General features: G+C 44.3%; 1 protein-coding gene across 14 annotated transcripts in view; it reads left to right on the top strand.

The window, feature by feature from the left end:
- SMOC1 (SPARC related modular calcium binding 1) overlaps positions 1-17,752 on the top strand; it is a 158,179-nt gene extending 140,427 nt beyond the window's left edge. For 11 of the 14 annotated variants that reach the window (XM_072930084.1, XM_072930079.1, XM_072930080.1 and 8 more), the window contains 3 exons: positions 5,300-5,547; positions 12,493-12,543; positions 14,255-17,752. In XM_072930084.1, the coding sequence (XP_072786185.1) occupies positions 5,300-5,547; positions 12,493-12,543; positions 14,255-14,271 (316 nt within the window). In that variant the 3' untranslated portion in view covers positions 14,272-17,752. The remainder of the gene's footprint in view (positions 1-5,299; positions 5,548-12,492; positions 12,544-14,254) is intronic. The other 3 variants (XM_030274435.4, XM_030274434.4, XM_030274432.4) reach the window with 2 other exon arrangements.
- Positions 17,753-26,780: the final 9,028 nt, after the last annotated feature.

Here is a 26,780-nt window from a genome sequence, read left to right as displayed (position 1 = left end):
TCCACGTTTTAATAAAGACTGACACTTTTAAACAGTTCAGGGAAGTTGATGCTCATCTCCTATTGCATTTCAGTTGAAGTTGGATACCAGCTTCTCTTTGTCCTCTTATGGAAGTTCTAGCCTAATTAAAGATAAAGGAGAGTTCATGTAAGAGGAGGGTCTTTGAACAGCCAATGAGGAGTGAGGGGAGGTGATTTTTTTAACCTTCTAAATTATTTATCTTACAATCTTTAGAAAAATTGTATTCAGAATAATGTTTTGTATACAACTTAGCCTGAAGAGTGAAAGACACTGGCCTGTAATAGGGGAGATAAGTTTTAACTGTAGAGGAATTTTGCATTTCCCATAATTAATTTGGACTGTGTAGTACCCTTTTGTTTAGTCTGAACACAACTTAGTTTTTTGTTGGCTTCTTGATTCCTTGGCTACAGGAAAGGAGGAATAATAAAACAAATACAGGATCCTTTTGCAATTCCATTATAGTAATCCTCTCTGATTCAAACCATGTTCCACTGTTACAGACTTTAACTTTAGGCAACTGCACAGAACAACAAAATGGAAGTAAGAAGTGGAAGCAGAGCAAGAAAATGGAAGCAGAGAAAGAAAAATTTTGAATTTTACCTCAGTTTGCTAAACTCATTGCTTTCCACTGCTTAGTGCTGGCACTTTGGTGGTCATCAGCAACATTATCATGGGCATTGACCGGAGGGGTCAGTCACTGTCCATCCATTCTTCATTCAGCAACAACACCAAGCAAGGTGTATATATATCCTTGTAAAATATTTACAAGTCATACAAACTTAGAGCTCTAACTCCTTTGGATGTCATGACCACAAACATATCTTGTGTGTGTGTTGGGAATGAAAGCCGGACTAATTAATTTTCTTACTCTGTAGTATTTGATACCAGCTTCTTGTTCGTCATTGTTCTTTCATCTTGAAACAGGTTCCTCTGGTTTATAGGCTCTGCAGTCCAGCTAGATGATGGGCTGATCTTACTGCCCTTACGTCCTTCTGCCTCAGCTGCTAATGTTGCTAGATAAAGTTGGTAGTGCAAAAGAATAGATTTTCTAAATCTTCAAACAGGTACCTGATGGGTACTTCAGAGATTGCAGCCTGTGCAGTTGGGCTGAAAGTGTTCAGGGAGCAAAGGACCAGCTTTGGTAGGAGTAGACTTCAATTTATTTAGTAAAATGTTGTGGCACATACTACACTTTGAATGCACAGTTCTATGGAGCATAATGTGATTGCACACTGTACATAGCTCTTTAAGGGAGTCGTGTCTCGCATTTGCTGCTCTTGTATACTTTAGCCTATATTCCTCCCCTTCTTCCCTGCTCCTTCACGCTGAAATAACTGCTCCTTTCTCACAAGGGGCCTCGGAGGGTGAAAAGCATTACAGACTGCATGCACAGTGCATATCAGTGCATATTCAAGCTGCCTGTTTGATATTTTGGCAGTCATTCTCTGATCCAGCATTCAGTGCAGCTTACAAAACTGTATGTCCATGGTTTTGCACAGCCTCTTTGTGTTCTTCAGTGACACCAGATGATGTGAAGGTATTCTGTGGAAGTGTGCCTCATCTGGAAGATAGCATTGTTAGAAGTTGCTGTACCTTAACACACACTTCTCCAAGCATAAGCCACCTAAGAAATAAATGTTCTGCTATAAGGGAGCTCTTACAACACTATACAGAAGGAGGAGCAAGAGCCTACTTGGAGAAGTCTGTATACTTGATGCCTATGAACTTTTAAGAAAGCTGAGAGCCAGTTTGTTGTCTTAGGCTGTAAATGACAGACCTGCTTTTCTTCATTGTTGGAATATTGGTGGGCTTATGCTGCATAATTGAGCTAAACTTGCTGGCTTTTGTACAAAAGCAGTCCAGCAACAGCAGGTTACATTTGGAAAATCAGTTTACACAAACCTCCTTTCTTCACTAGTGCTCATTCTTTAGGACTGACTGTTTTGCACATAGTGCTAAAGAGGAACAATTAAGTAGAAAAGTAGGTACAGCTGCAATGCAGTCAACATGAGAAGGCTGTCTTCATTTTGGTAGTTCTTACTGTGTCTTACAAAGCTGCTAGAGCACCGAAGCGAGGTACTGGTATTCAGTGGGTTTTAGTGTGATTGGTGTTAGAGCAAGAGATGTTGGAAATTGAGAATGTGCAGAACAGCTTTGTTCTGTCTTGGTTTTTCTGATTCATTTGTGGTCTGAATGAGAAGGTGGCCCAATAAATAAGGTTTATATCTGAGGGCTGCTTTACTTCTCTTGAAATAGTATGGGGAAGAAGTGGAGGGACAATCCCTTGAATACTGCCAAGTGTGTGCTCACAGGGCAGTTAGAGCCCCAGACATGTCTGAGCTGACCCAGCAGGCATAGCTGGTGTCATGGCACACCAGCAAAGCTAGGTGGCCTAGCAGTGCTGTGCTGTTGCATTAATTCATGTTTCATGGGTGGTGCCTAAGTGCCTTTCACAGGCAGTGGTCAAAGTCCAAGGTAGTTAAATACAGTACTGTAACTTCATCCTTCTGTAGTGTATCATGGAATTCCATGAGCCAGGGACATATGGCTACCCCAAGATATGGGGATGCTTCCTGTGCTGGGATTCTGGATGATAACCAGGCATGGCAGGCAACTAACCCTCTCAGGAACTGGAGTCCTGCTAAGCCAGCCAACAGAAAGTGGTAAAAACTCAGAAATGGCTGTATCTTCCTTTTTCCTAAAGTTATAGCCATTAAACTAATTCCTTTTAGCTCTATAAGCCTGCTGCAGTTTTCAGCATGAGCTCTCAGCATGTTTGTAATGGCAAAGATTGATTTATTGTCACCTCATGAGTCAATGTATTTGTATTAGCCTGTGAATGTCCCTCATTTTCTTTGTGGAAATGCTGAAGAGAGCCATGTTGCCTTTCTTGATAACTCATAAAAGCTCCTCCTTGGTGTGCCCCTGGAAAAGAGGCACTTTAAAATCCTGCTTCTGAGTACCCCTTCGGTAGGTAGTGAAAAGCTCTTGTCTGATGTCTTTCTGCTTTGGTTCTAAGATGCTCTGCTATTTTCTCCATTTCTGCCTTTCCAGTTGTGGGCCTTCAGTAAACAAGGGCAAGCCAAGGTGTGAGCAAGGGAATCTCACATGCAAAAGCTCAGCTTTTATACTTCTATCTCAGTAAAGGCAGAGTACTGCCCCTGGCAATGCAGGATTCCTCTGAGGCTGTTGGAAACATGCTAGTCTTCAAATGATAGCCAGCTTCTTTCCAAAAGGGAGAGAGACCAATAGCTATGTTAATAAATGTCATAAAAACAAAACACAGGATGTATTTCTGTTCTCTCCTGTCATCCTGGTCATTGCATACAGTTTAGAAAATCAGAAAATCAGAAATTCCACCCCTTAACTTCTGGGGTGGAATTTTGCAATTTTTGCTTGCCTGTAGGTGATTCCTGGTGCTTGCCTGATGTTTTGGTTCCCCAATCTAAGCCAGACTTATTCCTAACCCCTTCTTCCTCCTTCACAGTGTTTATCCCATTGTACATTGAACAGATGCTGTGACTAAATGCCAGCCTGCCTCTTAGTTAAGAAATAAATGAAGGAAATAGTTTCAAGTAAAACCTTGGGAAAAATGTTACACAGTTTATCTGCCTCTCTGTACTGTGTGTGATTACTTGTTACAAGGATTCATGTGTCTCTGGGTAGGGGCTACCTTTCTAATTTCTATCCTTTTTGTAAAAGCCATCAGAAAAGGTTAATGAGGATCTCAGTTTTACATCTAAACTCCAGTTCTCACTTTCTGCATGCCGCAGATTCCCTTTCACAAATTATTTAATTTACCACAGGGGTAGAATATGTGAGAGGGTATTTTTCAGGCTCTGTAGCTGCATTTTAAAGGCAAAACTTGTCACACCAGAAAGTCTAAAGAATTTTCTCTCTCCTAGTTCCCAACCAAAAAAAAAAAAAAAAAAAAAAAAAAAAAAAAAATCAGTGACCATATAAGTATATATTCTACTACTTTCTGAAACAAGGTCAACAGCAGTCTTGGAGACCATTTTATAGGGTACTTGGGTGTGTATTTCTCCATCAGCTAGAATGCCCCAAACTCACACCAGAATCTGGCTGTCTGCAACAGGCAACTGTTCCTCTCTCCTTCCTGGGGAAGGAATTTATGCAGCAGCTGGATATGTCTCCTGGAATAAGTCAGAGCAATCAGTGCCAGTGTAGAATGTCTGACTACCTATCCACTAATTTCCATGCACTAAAATGCTTTATTCTTGGAAGGGAGAAAAGGTTCAGGCTTCAGCCTCATTTTAGCATCTTTTCAGCTTTCTCTGTTGGCATGCTCATCATATTGAGAAAAGACAGACTAGTTTAGAAAGAGTTTCTTCCCTGGTTCTCATTATCCCTGAGGAATAACCCCCATTCCCACTGCTGCTGCAGAGCACCAGACACTGCTTAAATGATAGGACATTACAGTACCTGTTCAGTGGTGGCATGATGTTGAAAGGCAGCATTCTGTATTTGTGTGCCTATAGCTGTTGCTTTTCCTTCTTTTTTTTCTCCTTTTCCTCTCTGATCTTGTTGTTGGCTACAGAAGGAAAATGTAAGTCAAATAGCATCAAACTTGTAATACCACAATGATTAAGAAATGAAACAAACTGAAGTTGCCAGCTCTGTAGTACTGCTTTTAATGGATTTGTGGTTTTTATCTTCTGTGGAACTCTTGTGTGTAAATCAGGTATGTGAAAAGCATGAAAAATGCAGAAAATACAGCAGAGGAGTTCAGATTATATAAACAGATACAGGGAGAAGAATATTGTATCTTGCCAAGGACATTTTCAAATAATGAATGTGTCTTGCATTAAATTAATTTGTTCCCTTTCTGAAGTCTAGATGTTACTGTCACAGAAACTACCACGACAGCTACACTCATGGCTGTCTTGCTGGTAATTTAAATGGGAGCCCAAGGGCCCAAAGGACCAAGGAGATTATCTCTTGCCACCTAATAAGAATTGTTCTGGGATTAGGCTGAGTTTCATCAACTGATGTGAGGAGAGCCACAGCTACTGATGGTATCAGACTCCAAGATTCTCTTGGCAATTCACTTGTTAATGCTAAAGGACATTTTTACAAAAAGTTCATCTGCAAAGAGATGAACTCATATCTCAAAAGAGCACAGCTAAAAGGAGGAGATTGGAAAACTTGTGTTTTTTGCTTTGAACATGACACAGCACTTGCCTGAGTGAGCAGCTCTTGCTCCTCAGTGTTGGTGAGAGCACCCCCTTGTTGGGGGCCTGTGCTTCCTCTGTTCCAGGTTCTCTGAGCCAGACCCCAGCCACACACTGGAGGAGCGAGTGGTACACTGGTACTTCAGCCAGCTGGACAACAACAGCAGCAATGACATCAACAAGCGGGAGCTAAAGCCTTTCAAACGGTATGTGAAGAAGAAAGCCAAGCCCAAGAAATGTGCCCGTCGTTTCACTGACTACTGTGACCTCAACAAGGACAAGTCAATCTCACTTCAGGAGCTGAAAGGGTGTTTGGGAGTCAGCAAGGAAGGAGGTGAGTGCCTTTTCTTCCTCATTGCATGACAGTAAAAGCTGACAAACAAACATGACAAATAAAAACTGACCTACAGCAAATTCAGAAATCCATTTTCTCCCAGCTGTTTCAAAAGTGTCAATAGTTTGTATGAGCGAATGAGTGGGATTAATACACTGCCATGCAAATGTAGTTTTTTACTTGGCTTATGGCTCCCTCTTCTATGCCTTATCCCAGACCTCTGTGCTAAGCACTGTACAGAAACAGGACAACAGATAAGAGTTCTTGGCCACAACTTTTTTTTGTATTGTTGACATCCTTGGAAACTGTAGTTAAGATCAGGTCCCTTCTGAGTAATACCCTGCTAACAAGATTCTGTTGTCTCAGCCATGCAGGTTGGATGATTTATGAGCCAGCACAGACCCAGTCCTTCTCTGGAGGACTGTTTACTAACAGAAATAATATTTATTTTCATTGCTAAATTCAGGATGCAGGAGAATAGATGATGCAAAGAGAACAATTCAGAAAGCAAGCATAGGGCTCTACTGTTGCCCTTTTTCAAACTTAAATTGCACTTTGAGATTGCTAGAGAAATAAGGCATGTGAATAACCTATTTTCCTTTCTGTTTAATGTCTGAGCAATCAACCCATCCTCTTGCCTTTTCTTCCTTTTTTCATCTTCACTTCATAATCTGTTGGGACCGAAACAAACTGATATTTTTGGAAATTTTAGGAATTGAAACAGTTCAACCCAAATTCAATAATTATCAGTCATTCTCTGGGCAGATTTGCTTGGCAGGAGAAGGCAAACAGGGAGATTCCAGGGGATTAATTTCCTGTGCAGGTGTTTTGGCTTTGCAGTTGTTGTTGTAAGTGTCATGGTAGTTGGGAAGGGTGGATAGTTTTTTTCTCTCCCATCTTAATCTTTCCTTAGTCCTTTTCTCAGGTTTAGCACAAGTAGGAAGAGAGTTGGTACGTTTGCGTGTTGGGAAGTTGCATTTTCTAGGTCCTTTGCAAACATCTTAGTTACCATAATAAGCATATGGCATTACTTGTCAGCTGTGAGAAGCATTCAGCTTCCCTAGCCCTGTGGAGGTGTTTTTTTAGTCATCAGTACCTTACTGAGGAATGACATACCAAAATAGCAATCCTTAATTTTATTACCTTCCCAATAAGATGAATATGCCAAATGAATTTTATTGCTATTTGGCCTGGAATAAGACTCTCTGGAATCTGCTGCCCTGGCCAACTGAATGTTCAAAACTTAGTTTATGGAAGGAGAAAAAAATCAAAGGGAGAGAAGAAAGAAAATGTGAAACTTTGAGCCCAAGTGAAGGGGAAAGAAGGCAGCATGACATTGTTGTGGGTGCCTGATTGTCTAGCTGTTTCCTGAGAACCTCCTTGACCTTTCATGGTTTCTTTGTTGTATGAGGACAGGACTGTGATCAAAAAGGGGCTCTGATCTTGTTCTGTCATACAGCTCCACATACCTACTACAGACCTGATAAGCCTTGAGGATTGAAGATAAAGGGATAAGTTAAAGGATGGTGAGGACTAAAAAGCAGTGCAAGGGGCAGTGCAGAGAGCAGGTACTAACATGGAAGAAAGACCTGAGTGAGACTGCTCCAGAGGTGCAGTAAACAAGTTTGTAGTGGATCTTTTTTAAGAAGTCATGAAGTTGTGAGGTCGTAGATGACATGTTTTCTATGCTTCCTATTCAGAAGAACTACTTAATTTAGAAACAGTCAGTATCTTTGCCTTTGACATGGTCCCCCACAAATCCTCTCTAGACTGGAGAGAGATGGTTGGGTATTAGGTGGATAAGGAATTGGTTGGATGATCATATCCAGAGAGTGGAGGTCAACAGCTCAGAGTCCCGATGGACATCAGGGACACGTGGTGTCCCTTGGGGTTCATACTGGACCAGTGTTATTTAATATCTTCATTAAAGATTGAGTGCACCCTCAGCAAATTAGCAGATGACACCAAGCTGAGTGGTGCAGTTGCCAAGCCTGAATGATGGGATGCTATCCAGAGGGACCTGGACAAGCTCAAGAAGTGGCTCCTTGGGAATCTCATGAGGTTTAAGATGACCAAGGGCAAGGTCCTGCACCTGGTTCAGGGCAATCCCCAATATCAACACAGGCTATGGATGAGCAGGTCAGGAGCAGCCCTGCTGAGGTGGACTTGGGGGTGCTGTGGGTAGAGGCTGGACATGACCCAGCCATGGGCACTCCCAGCCCAGAGAGCCAAACGTGTCCTGGGCTGCATCCAGAGCAGCGTGGGCAGCAGGGTCAGGGAGGGGATTCTGCCCCTCTGCTCTGCTCTGCTGAGAGCCACCTGCAGGGCTGCATCAGCTCTGGGGTCCCAGCACAGGAAGGACAGGACCTGCTGGAGAGAGTCCAGAGGAAGCCACCAAGATGATTAGAGGGACAGAACATCTCTACAGTGAGGAAAGGCTGAGAGAACTGGGATTGCTCATCCTGGAAAAGAGAAGGCTTGGGGTGACCTAATTGTGGCCTTCCAGTACCTGAAGGGAGCCTGTAAGAAGTAGGGAGAGGGACTTTTTGCAAGAGCACAGAGTGACAGGACAGGAGGAAATAACTTCAAACTGAAAGACAGTAGGTTTAGATTAGGTATAAGAATAAAGTTCTTTACTCTGAGGGTGATGAGGGCTGGAACAGGTTTCCCAGAAAAGCTGTGGATGCCCCATTACTGGAGGTGTTCAAGGCCAGGTTGGATGGGGCTGTGAGTAGCCTGGTTTAGTGAAAGGTGTCCTTGCCCATGGCAGGGGGGTTGGAATAAGATGAACTTAAAGGTGCCTTCCAACCCAAACCATTCAATGATTCTGCGATCTTACCCCTTCTCTAACTTTCCTTTATCTTGATCATAGGTGCATGTAGTCAGTCCCTGTATTTTGCTGCCTGTTTCTTTCTCTGTACCATGGCCTCCAGAGATCTGCTGGGGCTGATGTCACTGTGGGTTCAGGCTAAGAGCTAGCTGGAAACCTTTTGATGATGTACTGTCAGTTGTAAACTGCTAGTCAGATGAAGACAAAACTTTTCATGGAAATGTTTCTGTTTCAACAAAAGTTTTGTTTGAAAGGTTCTTCTGGTCTAGCTTGGATGAGGAGGGGTTGGAGGGAGGAAGGAGGGTTATAATTTCCCCTTGATATACTTAATTACAAGTGAACTTAGCTCAGATGTTCCAAATCCTGTTTGGGTGTCCAGTAGCATAAGGACTAAACTGAAGTGGGTCATCATTCCAGGTGAGTATACCTCTTGCTAGGCAAATTGAACTCTTGTAATGGTTTTGAAAATAAAGCATAATACAAGCTTTGTAGTATTTGGGATTCTGAGGAAAACAAATATTAAGCGTTCTGTGTTTTTGTCAGTGTTTTGCTATTTTTTGGGTGCCAATTCCATCCAAACGTGAAAATAGAGCTGCATAGATAACACACTACTGTTATGTGCCTCTCAGGACCTAGAGAGTCCAAACAAGATTTATATGTAGGGATTCAGCTGGGATATTTGTAAGGACAAACCTGAATCTGAGTTCTTTCCAGCTTAGAGTTAAATCTGTTCGAGATGCATAGCTGTGTGTGTCTTCCCTTCCTCAACAGTCTCTTTATGCCTGTGGTAACCTAATATGTGGGTACTGCCAACCTGGGGTTCTCCAGTGAGGAAGTTAGCTGTCCACCCTGTCAGAAACCCTTCCTCTTTTCCATCCTCATGGTGACCCAAAAAGCTGCTGGCAAACCTGCTAGGTCTGGTGGCCACTTTGTACAGCTCTTGTCCCTCTCTTTAAACCAGACTTGTTTTTATCAAGGGCTATTTACATGGAAAAATGCCATTCTTGGATCTCAGAATGGTGTGGCCACATAAAAGAGTCAGCCTTTGAGTGCTTGCAGAAGGCTGCAAATGGCTTCTTAAACTGGGGCAGAACAGGCAGGCAGGGCTTTTAGCTCTGAGTATGCCAGAAACACCTTTGCCATCACTTGATCTAAGATTGTCTGTTTGAGGAATTGTGGAAGGAAAACAGACTGAGTTACAGCCTATTAAAAGTTAGCATTCCTCAGCGTGGTCTGCACAGCCTGAGTTAAGGGGGGAGCCATCTGTGATCAAAGAACAAATGTATCTCCCTGCATTAGTCAAAAGACAGGATCTTTGAGAGGAGATAGACAAACATTGTAAAGCTTTGCTGAAAAGTTACTGGACCTAAGATTAATTAGAGTCCAGTGATGTTTGAGATAGGAGGGCTGTAGATTTAAGTGAGGCTTATGCTAGTTGTGCTGGCTGCAAAATGTTGGAGTTGAGTTTTACCTCTATATTCTTCCAAGTTCAGAAGACAAAGTCAGCATTTTCATGCCCAAAGAGGAGCTAAGGGAATAAGCAGCAAAGAAATGTCCCTGTGCCAGCTGACGGGAAGTTCCCTTCTGCCAGCTCAGATCCTGTGATTGCTTTGCTGTCCAAGAGCTTGTCAAATGGTTGGTGTTGGGCGTGCTTCACAGGACATGAGGACATCTGAGGTGGAACCAAGCCACCAAGAGTGCAGTCCAAAAACAGGATTGAAATGTCTTAATTTAAAAGTATGTGTGTGTGTGTAATTAAATAGAATGTCACTTTCTACTGAATCTGAGGAAATGTTACAGAAAGAAGGAAAAGTAGACAGACAATCTGAGCAGATTTCATTCAGTGATGTTTTGGACCTTTCTTACTGCTATCTTCAGAAGTAATTGCATGCTTAGGAGACTGGGAATGAATTACTCTATATCATTACTGTACAAGCCATTGTGTGGGAGAAGGTAGCAAAGAGCAGTCACCTGGGAAAGGCTTCTGGACCAATGATGATAGAAAATAACAATCTGAGTGGCCATGAGAAAACTGTAATCAGGTAATGACTGAATTAAAAAGGAATTTCAAAGTACATTTATTTGTTATTAGAAGAACCAAAGGAGCTACACTGCTTCAGTGCTTGGTTTTGTTTGTCTTGTTAAGATACTCCCCTTTGGAGCTTTGTGGAGGTGCTATAATTTGCCTTTAATCTTGACAAAAGTTTGTGATAGTATGAATCAGGACATCAGTACTGTGTTGATAACAAAAGATAAGGCTGTTTCTCTCCCCAAAAGGTGAAGGGTTTGCTCAGTATGTCTGAAGAATAGTAATTTCCTATGAAAAGCTGCTGGGGTTTCCTTGGAGCTTTTGCTTTTGAAAGACAGCTGGCCTAATCCAGTGTGACTAGAACTGTTATCCAAGACAGTGTACTTGTGAGAATGATCAAATACTCAGCTTTATGAAACTTGTTGAATGATGGGATGTTACCCGATAATGCCCAAGGGCTTCCCAGCTATATGTTAGTAACCCATGCCATAGTCCTTCCTCTCCTGTGTGTCAGCAGTGCCGTGTTGTTGTGGCAGGTTTTGCCTTCGACAGGAACACATGGCTGGCCTGGTTTGTATGGCAGGCAGGCAGCTGAGGGCAGTGCTCTCTGCCCCAGAGTAGCAGGGGATGAGGCTCAGCACAGTTTCCCACACGGCTGCACAGGGCCACGTGCTCGAGCATACCAGCCATGGTACAGAGGGCTCCTGCTCCATCAGCATGGAGATCCCCACCTCTTTCCAAAGACAGGCAGTGCTCACTCAGCTCTTTCCACAGATGGGTTGTGCTCATGCATAGCACTGTGCTGCAGGTTTACCTGCACTGGGTGGTAAAGGTGAGAGGGTTCTTTTGGATGCCCTCTAGCTTCCCCAGGCTGCCAGCCAGGGGAGCCATGTGCAGCCTGGCAGTGCCTTCCAGGGCTCTGGCAGCTGCCCATGAAGGGCCCAGGCTGTGAGTGCCAGTCAGCCCTGGCAGTGGAGTCTGTGCCCATGGCAGCAGAGCCGCGGCTGACATCGGACATCAGTGAGCGTGGTTCTGCTGATCCCGGCAGGGCAGGTGGCTGGAGCTGGGCTGGTGTTGGGGGCTTGGAATGACTGTGTGTGCTTACACAGTTTCTCTTATTAATGTTCTCTAAAGCCAACAGGCTGTGCTTTGTGACCAATTTCAGCCTTGGCCACTGACACCTTTTCCTCCCCCTGGCTTTTTCTTCTCAGCAGCTCTGTTCCCATCTTACAGCCCATCCTCCTGGCCCCTGGGGCTTCCTACACCTTGCCCCTGCCCTCTGAGCTTCTGCCCATCTTGTTCCTGCACAGAGCAGCATGTCAGTAGAATACTTGATGTGCAGAGCGAGCTGTGCGATCAGGCCATGTGCATGCACAAATCAAAGTCATAGGCTGAGTGGAGGGTGGCAACAGGCTTATTGCTGCTGGCTGGGAGCAGGAGCTCCCATTTTCAGCTAACTTTCCTCTGAAATCAGATGAAGCAGCTTGCAGGTAGTGTGCCATGCTTTTGACAGCTCCTGTAATCCCTCAGCTGTCTGTACCCAGTGCAGAGGCCCTTGGCATGAGCTCCATCTGGTGTAGGGTACGTGTGCCTGTTATCTCTTAACACAGTCACAGCTCTGCCCTTCTGCCATGTATAAGTTCAGGTCTTTGATTTTAGGCACTTGTTTGTTTGATTCAAATGAAGGATTTAATAAACCTAGGCTGTCTGCATTGCCTGTACCTTCACTATCTTCTGGCTTCCCCCTTTCTACATGGCATTATTTTGCTTGCTTGGGGAACCTTCATGATACTATTTATATCCTTCCTTTCTTCTTTCTCCTTCCACTGTTTAGTTTAACCTTGTACTTGTTATTTCTTGCCCATGCTGGATTTCGTGATACTCAGCTACTACAACACCAGGTATTTAACATCTCTCATCCCAGCCACACTGGTTAGACTCTTGCATGTGAATGCTGTTGGCAGGACTTGCTGTGAACATGCTCAGAGTGGGTGCTTTGAACCTGCTCTCTAGCAACAGATAAAAGAAGGGTCTTTTGTCATGCCATGGCATTTTCTTCCTTTAATGTGGTTCTTGGATTTTACAGGTAGCCTGAGCAGTTTGCCCAATGGAAAAAGACAAGGCCTTAACCCTTTCAGTGAGTATCTTGTCAAAATGTTTTCTTTTTTCCTATGATACGCATGTATTGCAGAATTCATTCCCCCCGTTCTCCTGTGTTTATGAGCAGCAATATAGAAACAGCTGGAAACCAAAGTTGTTCCTAACTGGTATAAATACACCAACATGCAGCTCCATTGCATCATTTCAAAGTCCAGCTCGATGTCTGTTGCTGGAAATGACTATATGTTGCTAACGAATCAGAATAGGATAAAGCAGCTATGGGATGTCTACTTTCCTATCCTACTCTTCCTTCTTCTATCAAGCAATAATATAGGTGATTTGTTGTGTTTACATTCCATTACTCCATGGACAAATTCCCCTGAAGACTCCTCTCTATCATGGTAAGGGTCTGCTCTCCCCTGTATTTTGTGGCATTGAAATCACATGGACCCTTTCATCAGGCATGAAAAATAACATCATTTGCTTTATTTTTAGACTTGCTGCTTCATGGTTTTGTTGAGTAGTTCTCATTTTGGATTGTAAGAAGGAGTGAGAAGCGAGCAGTTCTCCCCTGCCTCTATCTTCTCCACTTGTTCTATAGCTGTCCTACATATGTCTGGTTAGACTCCTTTTTGTGTTGAGGAGACCTAGGCTCTGTATTTGTTTAATGCCAGCAGTCTTCCTATACCTCTTGCTATCCTCCTTATCTTTCTGGGGAATGTATCTGGTCCTGGTGAGATGGGCTGAACAGAGGACCAAAGATAAAGATCAACTACACCTTGTACATTGATGATGTGATGTTTCCTGCTGAGTATGTACTTGATTCTTGCCTGCTGCTAAAAGCTGAGCAGAGGCATTTGAACAATTGCTGTAGCTTCAGCCCCTTCCTTGTCACTCAAAGTGCTTGGTGTAGGACAGGTCATCAGCACTCCCATGCTACACTGCACTTACAGACATGGAAAACAGTCTGTTGTTTTTATGAGCTGCCATTGAGCTCTGCAGGCACCTTTTGCAGAGCTGTACAATTGATTGCACATATGGCTACCCGCAATAATTTTGCATTTGACAATATTTGCCCCCTGTGACAGGATATGTTGATCAGCACTGATTTCACTGAGGCCTTTCCTCCTAGTGAGATAACCTTTTTCCCTCAAATCTCTATTTTTGCTTTCTCTTTAGCATGTTTTCACCTGTAATTGGTCCACAGAGCTCTAGCTCTGATCCCATAAGAGCTTTGGTTCTTTAAGAACCTTTGGTGAGGGGCTTAAACAAAAGCTTTCTGAAGAAAGGCCTTCTCCAAGACCTGCTTGTCTGCTAGGGAAGGAGCAGCTGGCTGTGGCTAACGGGGAGATGGTGGCAGGGCAGCCTGGCAGCAGTGGGTTTCTGCATCAGCTGTGCCAGGCAGAAGAGCAGAGCAAGGGATATTGGACCAGTTGTTTCCCTAGACCGCATGCCCATTTTGAAGGAGGGGGAGGAAAGTGGTGTTGTGTTTAAAAATATGCCAATCCCTAAGGCTCCATGTGACTCATTCAGTGCTTTTTCCAGCAAGGCTGTCTCATTAGCCCCTGGTTGTTTTCAGCCTCACAGCTTATTCTGGTATCTCAGCTTTCTGGGACCATGGCTTCGGCAGAGGCTGTACTGGATCTTTATCAGTCAGCTTTCTATTTGTTTTAATTTACCTTTTTCTCTTACTTGTTCTGCTTCTGTTCTGTTTTTCCCTCCTTGCCCACCCCACCCTACTCTTTCAGTAGGTCGCCTGGTGTAGTAGCAGAAGACAAGAAGGGAAGCCAGGAGCTGACCCAATGGAAGAAAAGGTTCAGTGACAGATGGACAGACACCTTGCTGCTTGTGAGCAAGCACGCAGCATCAGCAACATCCAACGTAGCAGAAGTGGCACCCAGAACGTTTGCACTTTTAAAAAAATTGGTTTGGATTTTTTAAAATTGCTTTTCAATGCCATTATCTAATACTTTGGAAAGTGGAGGGAAGCAGGATCATGACTTTTTAAAATTGGAACAGCTACTGATGATGTAAAATTGAGTTGACTGGGACTCAAAGAATTTTATATACTGTATATAAATATATATGTAAATTGTACAGTTGTCTTGTACAGGGGTTGGAGTCACTGTTCTGTTCCTCCCTTTGCTTTTGAAGGCTATTAGGGTTAGAGGGACTCTTTGCATTTAATGGATTATAGTAATGCATTCATTTCTGCCACCAAACTATCATTCAGTGGTGAGCCTTAACAGCACCTCCTTGCAGAAAGGAGCCAGTGTACCAGCATGAATTGTTCTTGCAGATGTGCACACAGTGCCCCAGATACCTAATACTTCTTGAGAGCAGCTGAACCCCTTTTTTACCATAAAGCTCTCTGCAACCCAGGCAATTGGGTTTTTGAGAGCACAGATTTCACGTCAGTATTGGTGCACTGCAAAGCTGCTTAAAGTAGGGATAGAAAAGGATTGTGTTAGGGATGTACAATAATAGCGTGTGCACCTCTTGCAAGTTTGGTAGAAATTAAATGCATTGCTATTCATGCTTAGATAACATGCTTAGCAAAGATGCTCTGTGCCTCTGGAATCTAAAGCTGTAAGAAGGATGTGGGAGCCATAGGCCTAGTAGAGTCAGTGGAGTGAAGTCTTGCATCTGCTCTGAGAGAGTGTTCATCTGTATGTTGTACAGCAATAAGCATTTTGAGAAGCCTGCTAAAAGCAGCATTAGCCTGCCTTGTGCTTTGCTGAAGAGCAAAGGACATACTTGTCAATGCAGACAGACAGTCATGCTGCTGCCCCAAGAGTCTGCTTTACTTGTGTTTCAGCAGTACAGCTTGGGCCATGCTCACTGGTGAAGGTCTGTCAGCAGTGACTTTCTTGTCCTTGGTGGTTGTGAATCCAAGCTCTTCTCCTGCACAGTGGTGTGCCTGCCCACTTTGCTGGATTTGCTGTTGCCAGTAACTCCTGGGTGCTGTGACACTGGAGTGTGATTAGCAGTAATAGTGAGGAGTCTGGTGTTCTTAGAGGCCACAGGAGCTGTGTCAACCACTAGCAGTTTTACCAAAGTTGTTTCTTTGGCAGGGGTGCTCATATCAGCAATCCTAGATTTGGGCAGAGTGTGATGGGACACACAGAGTTTTGCTTTGTGTATTTCCAACCACTAGCAGCACTTGCCTGTTCTAAGCAGCCTCCCACTTCTGACCTGGTGATTCTTCTGCCACTTATCTCTGGACCAAGAACCTGTTAGAAGAAACTGTAGTGAAGGTGATGAAGTGACATGGTAATATGAGATCACACCAACAATTACTTGTAATAGCAATAGGTAATTGTAGAGACTGGATTCATCCTTCAAGGCTCTGTTGCTTTGGTAAAAAATAATGCAATGCAGCATCTTCACACTGTCATGTCATCCTGACAATAACATGAGATAAATACATCACCAAAAAAAGTGTCCTGATGCAGTAAGTTAGTGCTTGTTGACAAAATGGAAAGTTAAATAAAAGAAAAACTAACAAGCCTTTCTATAGGTAACTGTTTAAGAGTAGTAATAACTCTTCCTCTGGGAAGTATATTGGAGCTAATTATAACATATGGCATAGTTGAAAACACTTCTGGTAATATCTGAAATATACATCATACCATCATAATATAAAGAAGTCATCTCTTTAGCAAGAGCAGATCCTGCTGCTGGATCTTCATGGTTTCTCACATACAATGTATGTGCTTTTTTGGCCTGCAAGCTCCCACCCTCTTGATTCCTTCTTCTCATGTTGTTCTTTGGGGTTTTTTTTGGTTGGTTTTTTGGGGGTTGTTTTGTTTTGATGCCCTGGACATATCTTTTGTGTGTTTAAATAATTTGGTTTAGTGTATAGTTAGAAATGTCCATGCCACACTCACTAATCCTATTGTAGGGAGTAAAGAATGAAACCAACTGTATAAAAAAAAAACTCCTCAATTTTAATATTCTAGTTTTAGGAATTAAAAATTCTGGCTGCTGGGTTGGATGGTGTTTGGTGGTTTTGAGTTTTTGGGGTTTTTTGGGGGTGGGGTTTTTCTTTGTTCAGTCGGGGTGGTTTTTTTTATATATAGTTCTATCCAGCAGAAAGAGACAGTTGGATGCCTCTAGGAATTCTATCAGTCAAGCACTGGGGCTGGGAAATGCCCCACAAAAGTGTGGGGATACTGCAGAGCTGCTATAACTTGCTGCATCTTCTTCTGGAAATAAACAGCCAGTCACCACTCCTGCTTGTTATATAAATCCTTCTGCTGACCTCCTTTTTCTCATTCTTGTGTCCTTCCCCTCCAAAAGGCCTACATTCACATGTGGTTTGCAACTAAAATTGGGTCAGTTCTTTAAGGAAGGCGTCAAGGGGTGGCTGTTGGTTTCCTTTGGTATTTGTAGGTATTCCTCTTGCTAGGCCAGGGCTGACTTTATGGATGGATTGTCAGGCATTACATTGCTTTCCTCTGTCACAAGACAATCCCAGGTCCCTGCATCCTGACTTGCTGAATTTGTGTGGGTCTCTGAGCAGCTTGTGGCAACACCTGTACACTGCCATGGAAGGCCCAACCAGCACGATTGTGTAATGTCCAGGCAGAGGTCAGGTTACTTGTTCTGGGTTTGTGTTGGAGGATTTGTGCAGACCATACTATGATTCACATAGCCCATAGCTATAGCCCCTGAGTCACATAGCTGTGAGCTGTCCAACAACCTGTACTCATCAGATGAGAGCAGCTGCCCATTTTCCTTCTTGGTTTTATTGCCAGTCCCCCTGGCTGCTAGGCCATATTGTCCTTATGTGGTGGTTGTAAGCAATCTTTTGCTCTGCCTTGCATCAGGAACATCTTTCTGAAGCTGGGACACAGGCAGTGTCAGTGTTCTGTCTGAAAGCAGATCCTGGGCATGTGTCTTCTCATCCTTCAAGTCCTCCTGGGCTTTTGCAGCTCTGCTTTGAATGATGGCTCAAAATGGCTGGGCCAGAGAAGAGAACCAGGCCTCGGCAGTACAAGTCATCTGTTCGTCCTGCCAGAAGTAAAAAAATCTTTCTTTCTTGCTGATCTTCCAAGGGCACAGTGTGTTGTAGGAAATTGCATTGCAGTGGGATTCATTTGTGTGAAGGCACTGCTTTCCATGGCCTGAGTTTATATTGAACTTACCCTGCCCCAGCACATTTCTGCCTATGGCAAATTTGTTAAACTGAAAAGCATCTGTTTGGTTTTGGTTTTGTAATAAAATAGATAACTTTTGCTCCAGTGTCTTGTGATGGTTACTTGTTGAATCTTGTTTTCTGGTTATTCCTACAGTGCTGTAGGAGAGGGAAGGTGACTTTCCTCCTTGCAGAGTCAAGTGTCAGTCTGTGGTTGGGTTTGGAGGTCTGTGATGTTTCTCCCCTGTGTGTAAGCCTCCAGGGTGAATTAAAAGAAGCTCCAGAAGAAAAGCTAAAGCAGCTCTGAGGTTTGATGACAGCTGTCTGAATCTGCCCAGCCTGCTTAGAAAGGCAGTGAAGCTTCAGCAGCAGTGTAGAGGTGATTGTAGAAGGTGGGGTGTGGGATCTTGCAGCACAGTCTCCCCACAGCACAGGTGGGAGACAGGCTCTGCACTTGCTTGTCCTCATGGCTTCCTTTCACATGGGAGCCTTCATACTTTACTTTGCAGGTCATGCCTCGCTACATGGGAGCCTGAAATAGAATCTTCTATCTGTTGTCCAAAACCTTTTAATCCTCAAAGATGGTGAGTAACAAGTCACGCTGGAAAGCTGCTGCTGTTGTAAAACACAGGTTTTTCTAGGCTACAAGGAAGTGCAGTTCATCAGAGGCTGCAGCACCAGGTCCATGGAAGAGGAGGCCACACACTGATCCTTTCAAGTGTTTGACCAGCTTTGTCATCACTGTAACTTCATTTGATCACATGTAAATCTTTTGCAATTAATAAGGAGCCAACTCATTCATTGCACCTGGAAGGCAAGGCAATTGCAGTCCCAGGGGAGGTTTCTGCTTGTATGGTAGTCACAGGCTGGATTGTTTGTAGGTGGTCAGAGAGAGCTCTGCTAAGTCTTTCAGTGCAAATTCAACAATAAAAGAAGGAAATGCAGAGGTGTGACATCCAATGTGCATCTGTCAAGAATGAACTGGTCAGCCAAGTTTATTTCCTTGTATTATCAAGGAACAGGTTCTGGGGCTAAGGGAAGAGCAGTAGTTGTTATCTCTGGGGTCCTGCAAGGACTTAACTAAAACCAGGAAAAGCGTATTTTGAAAAAGAAAAGACCAATTCCTTGGCCATGCTTCCTGGTTCTAGAGTCGATGTAAGGTACCTCAAGAGGCTTTGACCCTTTCCCTGGCAGTGCTGCCATTCTGTAGACAAGTCAAAAGGACTGAAAAGGGCTTCTGCCTCTGCTTCCAACAGTGATACTGCCATTCTCTTCCTTCTCCCCCAGCCTTTTTTCCTCTTACCTGTAACATAACTAACGCAATTGATATGCAGAATGTTGACCTTCTAAATTCTCAGCAGCCAGCCCTTGCAAGCCATTTCAGGCAGAATACCTTGGAAACTGTTCAAAAGCAGATATCAGATTGGACAGAATATCTGCAGAAGTGATGCTCCTTATTTTGGAAAACACCTTGAATAGGAAATGGGTTAAAAAAATGCCAGCTTAGGAACCAGGAGTCTTAACAGCTGAGTGTTGTGCATGGAATGTTTGCCAGAAAACCCAAGACTGGCTACTTTGGGAAGCAATTGTGCTTTTTGTAATTCTGCTGATGGTCTTCTTACTCATGTTAATGGTGGGTTTTGTTTTTCAATGGGACCTTGCCTCTGCACTCCAGGAGTTGTCTAGCTTTGTTCAGAAAACACCACAAACTCTATGCTGTGTGTTGTAGCACAAACCTATATCCCTGTCTCCTGCAAAAGCATAAATGAACATTTATTCCATATTATGTTTTCTTTCAGCACATTGGGACTGGGCTGAAGGTCTTCAGCTGAGGCAGAGGACAATGGCCCCACTGTGGTCTCAGCCAGCCCACATTCACAGCCCAGGCAGTGGTGGTGAGTGGCTCTCTGCCCCAAGCTGAGCTAGACCTGCGCTGTGCTGCAGGCACTGGATGTGTACAGTGGGCAATGAGGGAGGCAGCTGCTTGTGGTTCCAGTGGAGACTGAGGTTTCCACACCTTGCCTCCTCTCTGGTGCCAGCAGGAATAGCTCAGGTCTCCTGTATACTACTCACGACCAGGTGGACCTAGTTTGGACCTCAGAGCATTTTCTTGGTGCAAGATCTGGAAGTCTGAAGTACAGATGAATACAGCTCACCTTATTAAAATTAAGAAATTCAGTCCCAGTACAAAACAGATCCTTAACTCATTGCTTTATGGTGTGTGAACAAAGGACTCTGGTGAAACAAGTTCTTCTGCAACATCTCTATGCCGTGCTTCAAGCACTTAAAAACTGCAGTTTGAGTGTCCAGTGTGCCATTTCACAGCACAGCTCTGGCCTTGCATAGCACTAAGTGCCACTTCTATCTCCCTCAGTCATGATTTTGGCTGGGACCAATGGAAGGGATTCCTGCTGGCTTCACCATGTCAGAAAAGAGCTGACACAGCATCTGGCTGAAGAGAGAGAGCTATTTCTGAAGTTACTTGGATGTTCCCAGTCTGAGCTGGCAGGTCATCTCAGAAAAAGCTGTATGAAGGTGGCTGAGGCTGGATTGTTCACCTGCAGCCCAATATGAAAGTGATTTTTTGCATCTCTGGAGCTGTTAAAATTGTTTCAAGTTAATGGTTTAAACATTTCAAAAATTATCAGAGGACTTTTGCCCATTCTAGGAGACTGCAAAGAAACCTTGTTGTCCATCTGCGATCACAGAAGTCCACCCCTCCCCACATATGCCTGCTGACTGGAATTTGGACTGTGACAGGAACTTAAGATAAAGGGGATACTGTTGTCCAGTCATCCCAGGTCTGGGGAGAAAAATGTATTCACTAGTGACACGGGAAGAGAAACTCGAATGCTGATGGCTCCAACATTCATGGGGCAAGCTGCGGGTGAACAGTCCAGCTCAGCCACCTTCATACAGCTTTCTCTGAGACAACCTGCCAGCTCAGGGTGGGAACATCCAAGTCACTTCAGAAATAGCTCTCTCTCTTCAGCCAGATGCTGTGTCAGCTCTTTTCTGAACAGGAAAGAGGCAAACCCTGTGAAGAAGGCACTGTCTCTTTGTCCTTGCTCAAGTGAACTCAGGTGTGATAACTCCCCAGCTGGGGAGGTACCAGGACATTCATACATAGCCTGAAGGTTTTAATCTCTGCTGATGGGCCCTAAGGAGCCATAATGGAATCAACTCCCTGATGTTATGGGTAGCTGTATAGTCTTAGAAGGTGTCAAAGATTCCTGAACTGATCCACAACATTACATCATCCAGTTGAAATTCACCCAGGGGAGGTACCTGGGTGCTCCTACCTGACCTGGAGTGAATAAAAATCCAGCAGATGTTGTGTTTTGGGGATTTTTCCCCACCACTTCTTAAGGAGTTCTCCCACCACATGATGGATCCAGTCTGCAACTATCACTTTGACCAAGAAACATGAAAATTGCAACAACCAAGTCTCATTGTGAGGCCTACAGGTGGCATTTCTACTCTTATCCTTTCCTTCTCCTTCTTACCCATTTTCTTAAGCAGTATTTTTATGCTTTTGTATTGCCATATATAACAATAACAAAAATGGCTGTTTTAAATACAACCAAATAGTTCTACAATAAACTCTACATGTGTATATTTGCAAACACCTCTCATTCAGTGTCATTTCACTCCAGTTTGCCCCAAGAGATCTATTAGCAAGAACCTGAGCAATCCTTGCCTTCTGCAGTGGGTTTGAACACAAGTGGTGAGATGTCTGCTGCAAGCTTTTTCTCCTCAAAATGCACTTGGATACCAGACCTTGGTAACATGAGTTAATCTAAAGTACTTAGACTCTAAAAAACCAAAACATCAAATATAAATCAATTCAGAAAACTCGTAGGCAGGATCTGTGAAGAGATGTCCTAAATGATAAAAGAGATCTGGGGACTGATAAAAGGAGTCATAGTCCAAATAAGAAACTATCCTGCTGCAAGAGAAATTAAAGGACTGTAAATAGAGATCAATAAAATGGATCAAGAGCTCTTCAACTGCCTGAAGCATGAGAAGAAAAAATATGAAATGTGGGATGGGTATTGGAGCATTGCAGACTACACGTGAGCTGCCAGGGGACTTAAAGAGAGCATGGCAACATCACCTAACTGGTGATGAAGAAAAACCTAGAGAATTACAGACCTGATATCCCTCTGTGAAAACCTTAAGGAGCAAGCTACTGACTAGTTATTCTCTAATCCTCTAAATATTTATAAATTTGTAAATAAATGGCAGGAATGGGTTTGTTGAAGTTTACTAAGGACAAATAATTTCAAACTAATTTGATTCCATTCTTTGACAGGATAACTTGCCTCATGGCTAGTGGGGAACAGCACCGGATGTGATATGACTTGACTTTGGAGAGGCTTCTGGCACTGTCCCAGGAGACAGTTTCGTAAGCGAACCGAGGGACCACAGCCTATTTAGATTCACAATACGTTGAATTCAGTGTCAAAGTCAGAGAGCTTTCTGGGGAAATCTTCCCACTGATGGTCCAGAGTCCAGATCTATTCAGTATTTTCAGCAGCAACCTTTAGAAATTGCTTTGCTATAAATTTTCCTGGTGATACCCAATGTGGGGTGGGGTACTGGGGAGTCTGGGGGAGGTGTCTGTCAGCACCTATGGAGGGTAGAACATGAGCGGCTGATAATTTGAAGAAACAATCCCAGTTAACAGGAATGAGTTTCAGCAGAGACATGGGATGACCCTGCCATGAGGCAGCTGTGAGAATGTGCAAGCACAAAGTGCAGCCCTCTGGGCAGCAATCCTGTAGAAATGGCTTCTCAGAGGCTGGGAAAAGTGAAAGTGAAGAACATGAAAGACTGCCACATACAAAATCCTCTTACCGTAAGGGTAACAATGAGCTGTTTTCTATGCCCTTGTCAATCAAACAAGAAGAAAAAAAAAAGTGATGCCAAAGGGAACTCCACATTTGGCTTTGCTTTTAGTTTCTGCCCAGGATGTTCCATAAGAAGAGGAGGCAATCAAATATCTTTTGGTAGCTTTAAGAGCTTATTTGGACACCCCTTGTGTTAATAGAGACAAAAAGGTGCTCTCTACAATATGTACATCCTTAGTGCCAAGGATATGCCACGGGGGCTTTCTGAGAATACCTTTGAAGCTTTTGTGTTGAGATTTTATTCCCCTACAGCTTTTTAATGCACACAGGTTGCACTTATAATTCCCACAGGATGGGACCAGGGTTTCTGTAATGGAAGCTTACTTTCTTCAACATCAGAAGCATCTTCCTGGGAAGATGTTCTTAACTTCACAACTTACACTTAAAAAAAACCCCTTTGTTTGAAGCGTTTATTTCTTTAATTCACCCAAATTTCATACATGTTTCAAAGTACTTCCTAGGCCTGTGAAGTTTTTTATTGCATTCTTGAAACTGGGCCAATTTCTGAGATGCCCAGCAATGAGTACTAGGTAGGTCATGATGGTTCTTTTAGCCACAGCTCCCACTGAGCTTGCCATGTACATGGCAACAGCAATGGTGCAACCTGGAACATGGGTGAGTGCTTACATTTAAGTGCAGTGGGAGCATCTGCTGAGCTCATCCACCTCACATCATGCCTTTAGACACCATGTCTAAGCTCAAATTACACCCCAGGCCACATGTAGGTAAGTGCAGTGTGGAAAAGGCACCCCTCCAGCCACCTGCAGGAATGCCCTGAGGACCTTGGGGCTGATCTGCCCCTGCCACCTACTTCTGTGCAAAGCCCAGACCTCCCAGGTGAAGGGAAGGCAGGGAGGAGGGATAAATCCTCTCATGGTGTTAATTATCGATGTATTTTAAATGACTAATTTAAATACCGGGAGGTGCTTAATCCCCTCCTGTGACAGAGGCAGGTTGGGAGCACTGTGTGCTCTGCTGGGTGCTGAGCGGCACTGGCACACACAGCTCTGTCATTAGCAAGCTGGCTGCTGCTGGCACGTGCACACGGATGACTGTGTCATTAAAAACATTTTTTCCATCTAATACTCCAAAGGTTATTCTTGGTGACAAGTGCTTTCCAGCTTGTGGCAGGGCTGAGACTGCTGCTCCCATTTGGTGCAGGCTAGCTCCTACATTGAGTCCATATTCAAGCATGACCAGGTCTCTTGGATGCCTTTCTGTTACCATCTATATCTATACCTATGTGCTATTGTGCTGTCAAGAGGCGGATGAGATGAACTGGAGGTGAACAAAAGTCTTGTTGCCTCTAGTTTACCTCACCAGTGTCCAGGTACAACAGTACTGGGTGTCCTCCAAAATGTTTCCCAAAGCAAAGAGCTATGTTGGTGGAGATAGGCAGGTAGGCATCATCCCACTACAGCAGCTGAAGCCTGAAGAGGCATATGCAGCTGATGGGGACTTCTCCTTGCAGATGGTGCTGTGAAGAGGCATCTTGTTGTATTAGGGATGGAGAGTAGTGGAGGGGTCCTTCCATGCCAGGGACAAAAGGTGGCCTACAAAGCAGTCTAGCAGCCCCAGATATGGAATCAGAGGAAATACGCATCACAGATTTTTGTTAAAACCTTTGGTCGGTGTCTCTAACAAACACTTCCATTTCTCACTGTACTGTACCACAACAGATTCCTGATGCTTGCACACACTCCTCTTACTTATCCCAGCTTTCTCTGGCTTGGCTCCCTTTGGTCCTGGATCTAAGCCTCCGAACCTGTGGGAACCAGGATACTTCTGTGCAGCAGTGGCATCAAACCAACCCCAAAGAACCCCAGTGAGCCATAACATCCCCCAGAAATCCTCATGGTCCCATCAATGGAGTCAAAGACGAACCAGAACCAGAACTGGAACTTGTGCGTTTCCTCTTAGGTCAGGAGCAAGTGTGCTCTCTTTGGACAGGAGCTGTCCAGCACGGCAAGAGGTGGGAAGTGATCCCACAGGCCTGTGAAGGTGGTGGGAGTGTGCAGCACCCAATAGGGCAGCGGTCTCTTTTGCTTTGCCAAGCTCTGGTTGCCCAAGAAAGTGATGTCCAGGGCAGCCTTGCCACAGCTACTCTGCCAGGGCTGCCTTTTCTATGCGTGCCCAACCGGAATTCTTCCACTCCACTTGGTCACTTTGCATTGCACTGTGAGGTGCCCAAGCCCCAGTCTCCCCTGGAACCCTGTACATGGACCCCATGCTGTCAGGCAAAGATAGGAGACTGAGGTTATGGGCTGCACCAGTCCCCCTGTGCTTCAGAGGGCACGAAGGAACAGTTCTAGCTCAAGGGCTACTGTAAAGGGCATTTTGAGGGTCAGGTGTCCAAATTCAAGTGGAAAAAAACAGTCAGTGATGACACTGGGTGAGGAGGCAGCATGGTACTGGCCAAAACTGGGACATTGTTCCTGGGGAGCTTTTGGGGGACAAGTGAGTGTCTCTTTGCCAAATTCTTCTTTATCCAAAGGCTGATTTTTGACCAGCACCCATGCAGTGCAGTATCACTAGGACAGCATAACCTGTGGGGTGCTGTGGGTGCCCTTTGTGGCAACAGTGATGGGAAGACAGCCAGAGGTACCACTGGCCCCACACAATGCATGGCCCTTGGACTACGTCCCCATACCATGGCAGGCCCCAGGGACAAAGCAGCTCCTTTGATCCTCTTGGCTTTTCCTTTGTGATATCAAGATGTGTTATTTACTCTCAACCACAGCAGTGAAGCAGGGGAGGAGGCAGAAAGGGAAGATGTGCAGTCCAAAACATGAGTGTTGCTGGGAGGGGCCAGCAGCTGTCATTGCAGGCTGCCAAGGGAAGCTGATGGGAGAAGCAAAGGGGAAAGATCATCAGCAACAGGAACAGCAGCAAAACCTCCTCTCTTCCAGCTAGACAGGGGCAAGGGTCCTCCCAGCAGCACCAAACCAGATGGCTGGGATGGTGGGGTGGGGGAGCAAACCAGCCAGAGCCATTGCAACCAAATTCAGGCAGCTGCCCCAAGGAAAAGAGAAGCAAGCAGATAGCTAGATCCAAAATGAAACAAAAGCTTCAGGAAAAAAAAAAAATCCTCAAAGGCACCAAACCTGTTGTGGTTTTTTTTTAGTTTGCATATTTTTTAATGGAGTAAAAAAAAAAAAAAAGGAACATGCCACAGATGTCAGCCTTGTGCAGATCACCCTTCTGCATGGAGGGCACCAGGGGCCCCATATTGTTCCCTCATGGCAGCCAGTCCTACCCCTGCACCCCTTCCCTGCAGTCAGCTGGAGAAGGAAGTGGATAAAAAGCACACGGTGGATATAGCACAAGCACAGAAGAAGAGCACAGCAGTACCCAGGCTGGGCTTTAGCCAGGGATGGCTATGCTGGCATGGGTAAAATAAAAGCTCAACAAACTCTGTACATCCCAATTAAAAACAGCAGAATAACAATCTCCTCTTGAGAGCTGCACATTAAACCCCCACAAAAACCATTTGGGGACTCTTGTACTTTTTTCTTTAGTGTTGCACATATGAGCTCTGGGGCTGATGGGCCATGTGGCAGTGGCAGCAGCTGCTCTTGGTGGCTGCTGGCACTACTGGAGCCAGAAGGACCAGCGAGCTCAGTGGGAGTCTCTTGGGGTCTCCTGGGGTCTCTTGCCCATATTTATCAGGCCCTTCCCCAAAGGCATGGCAAAGGGAGGGTTAGGAAGCAGGATCAGATACTTGTCAGCTTCAAACTCATTGTGGGCTCCCACCAACAAAGCTCCGTCTGCTCATCTGAGAAGGATCTCTCTTCTCTGCCTCATGTATACACATTTATATATAGATAGCCAATAAACATTTTGTATGAAAATAAATACTTCATCTGTGTTTTAAGAACTATCATTGCCGACATCTAGTCGCCTGCTATAATGTTACATCTTTTGTCCATGACAATCTTGTTCCCATTGCTTCTCCCCGAATCCATGGGCACCTCCTCCCTGTTTGCTGGGGCAGCCAAAAGCACTGCAGCAGGCAGAACTGTACCTTTTGGCAGCCCCTCTCTTACTTGCTGCCTCCCAAAGTTTGGCTTATTATAGGGAACTTGAAAATGGTTCCCTTTTACAGCACCTGTTTCATGATAGAAGAAATTATCTTCATCTCAAAAACACTTTACAAAGAGTAGGATTTTAACATTCTCTTACAGGGCTCTCAATTAAGAAATATATTTCTAGATAGCACTG

This window comes from Taeniopygia guttata, chromosome 5, assembly GCF_048771995.1.
Source record: "Taeniopygia guttata chromosome 5, bTaeGut7.mat, whole genome shotgun sequence".
Taxonomy (NCBI): domain Eukaryota; kingdom Metazoa; phylum Chordata; class Aves; order Passeriformes; family Estrildidae; genus Taeniopygia; species Taeniopygia guttata.
Note: the sequence above shows the minus strand (reverse complement) of the source record. Positions and strands in the feature narration are given on the sequence as shown.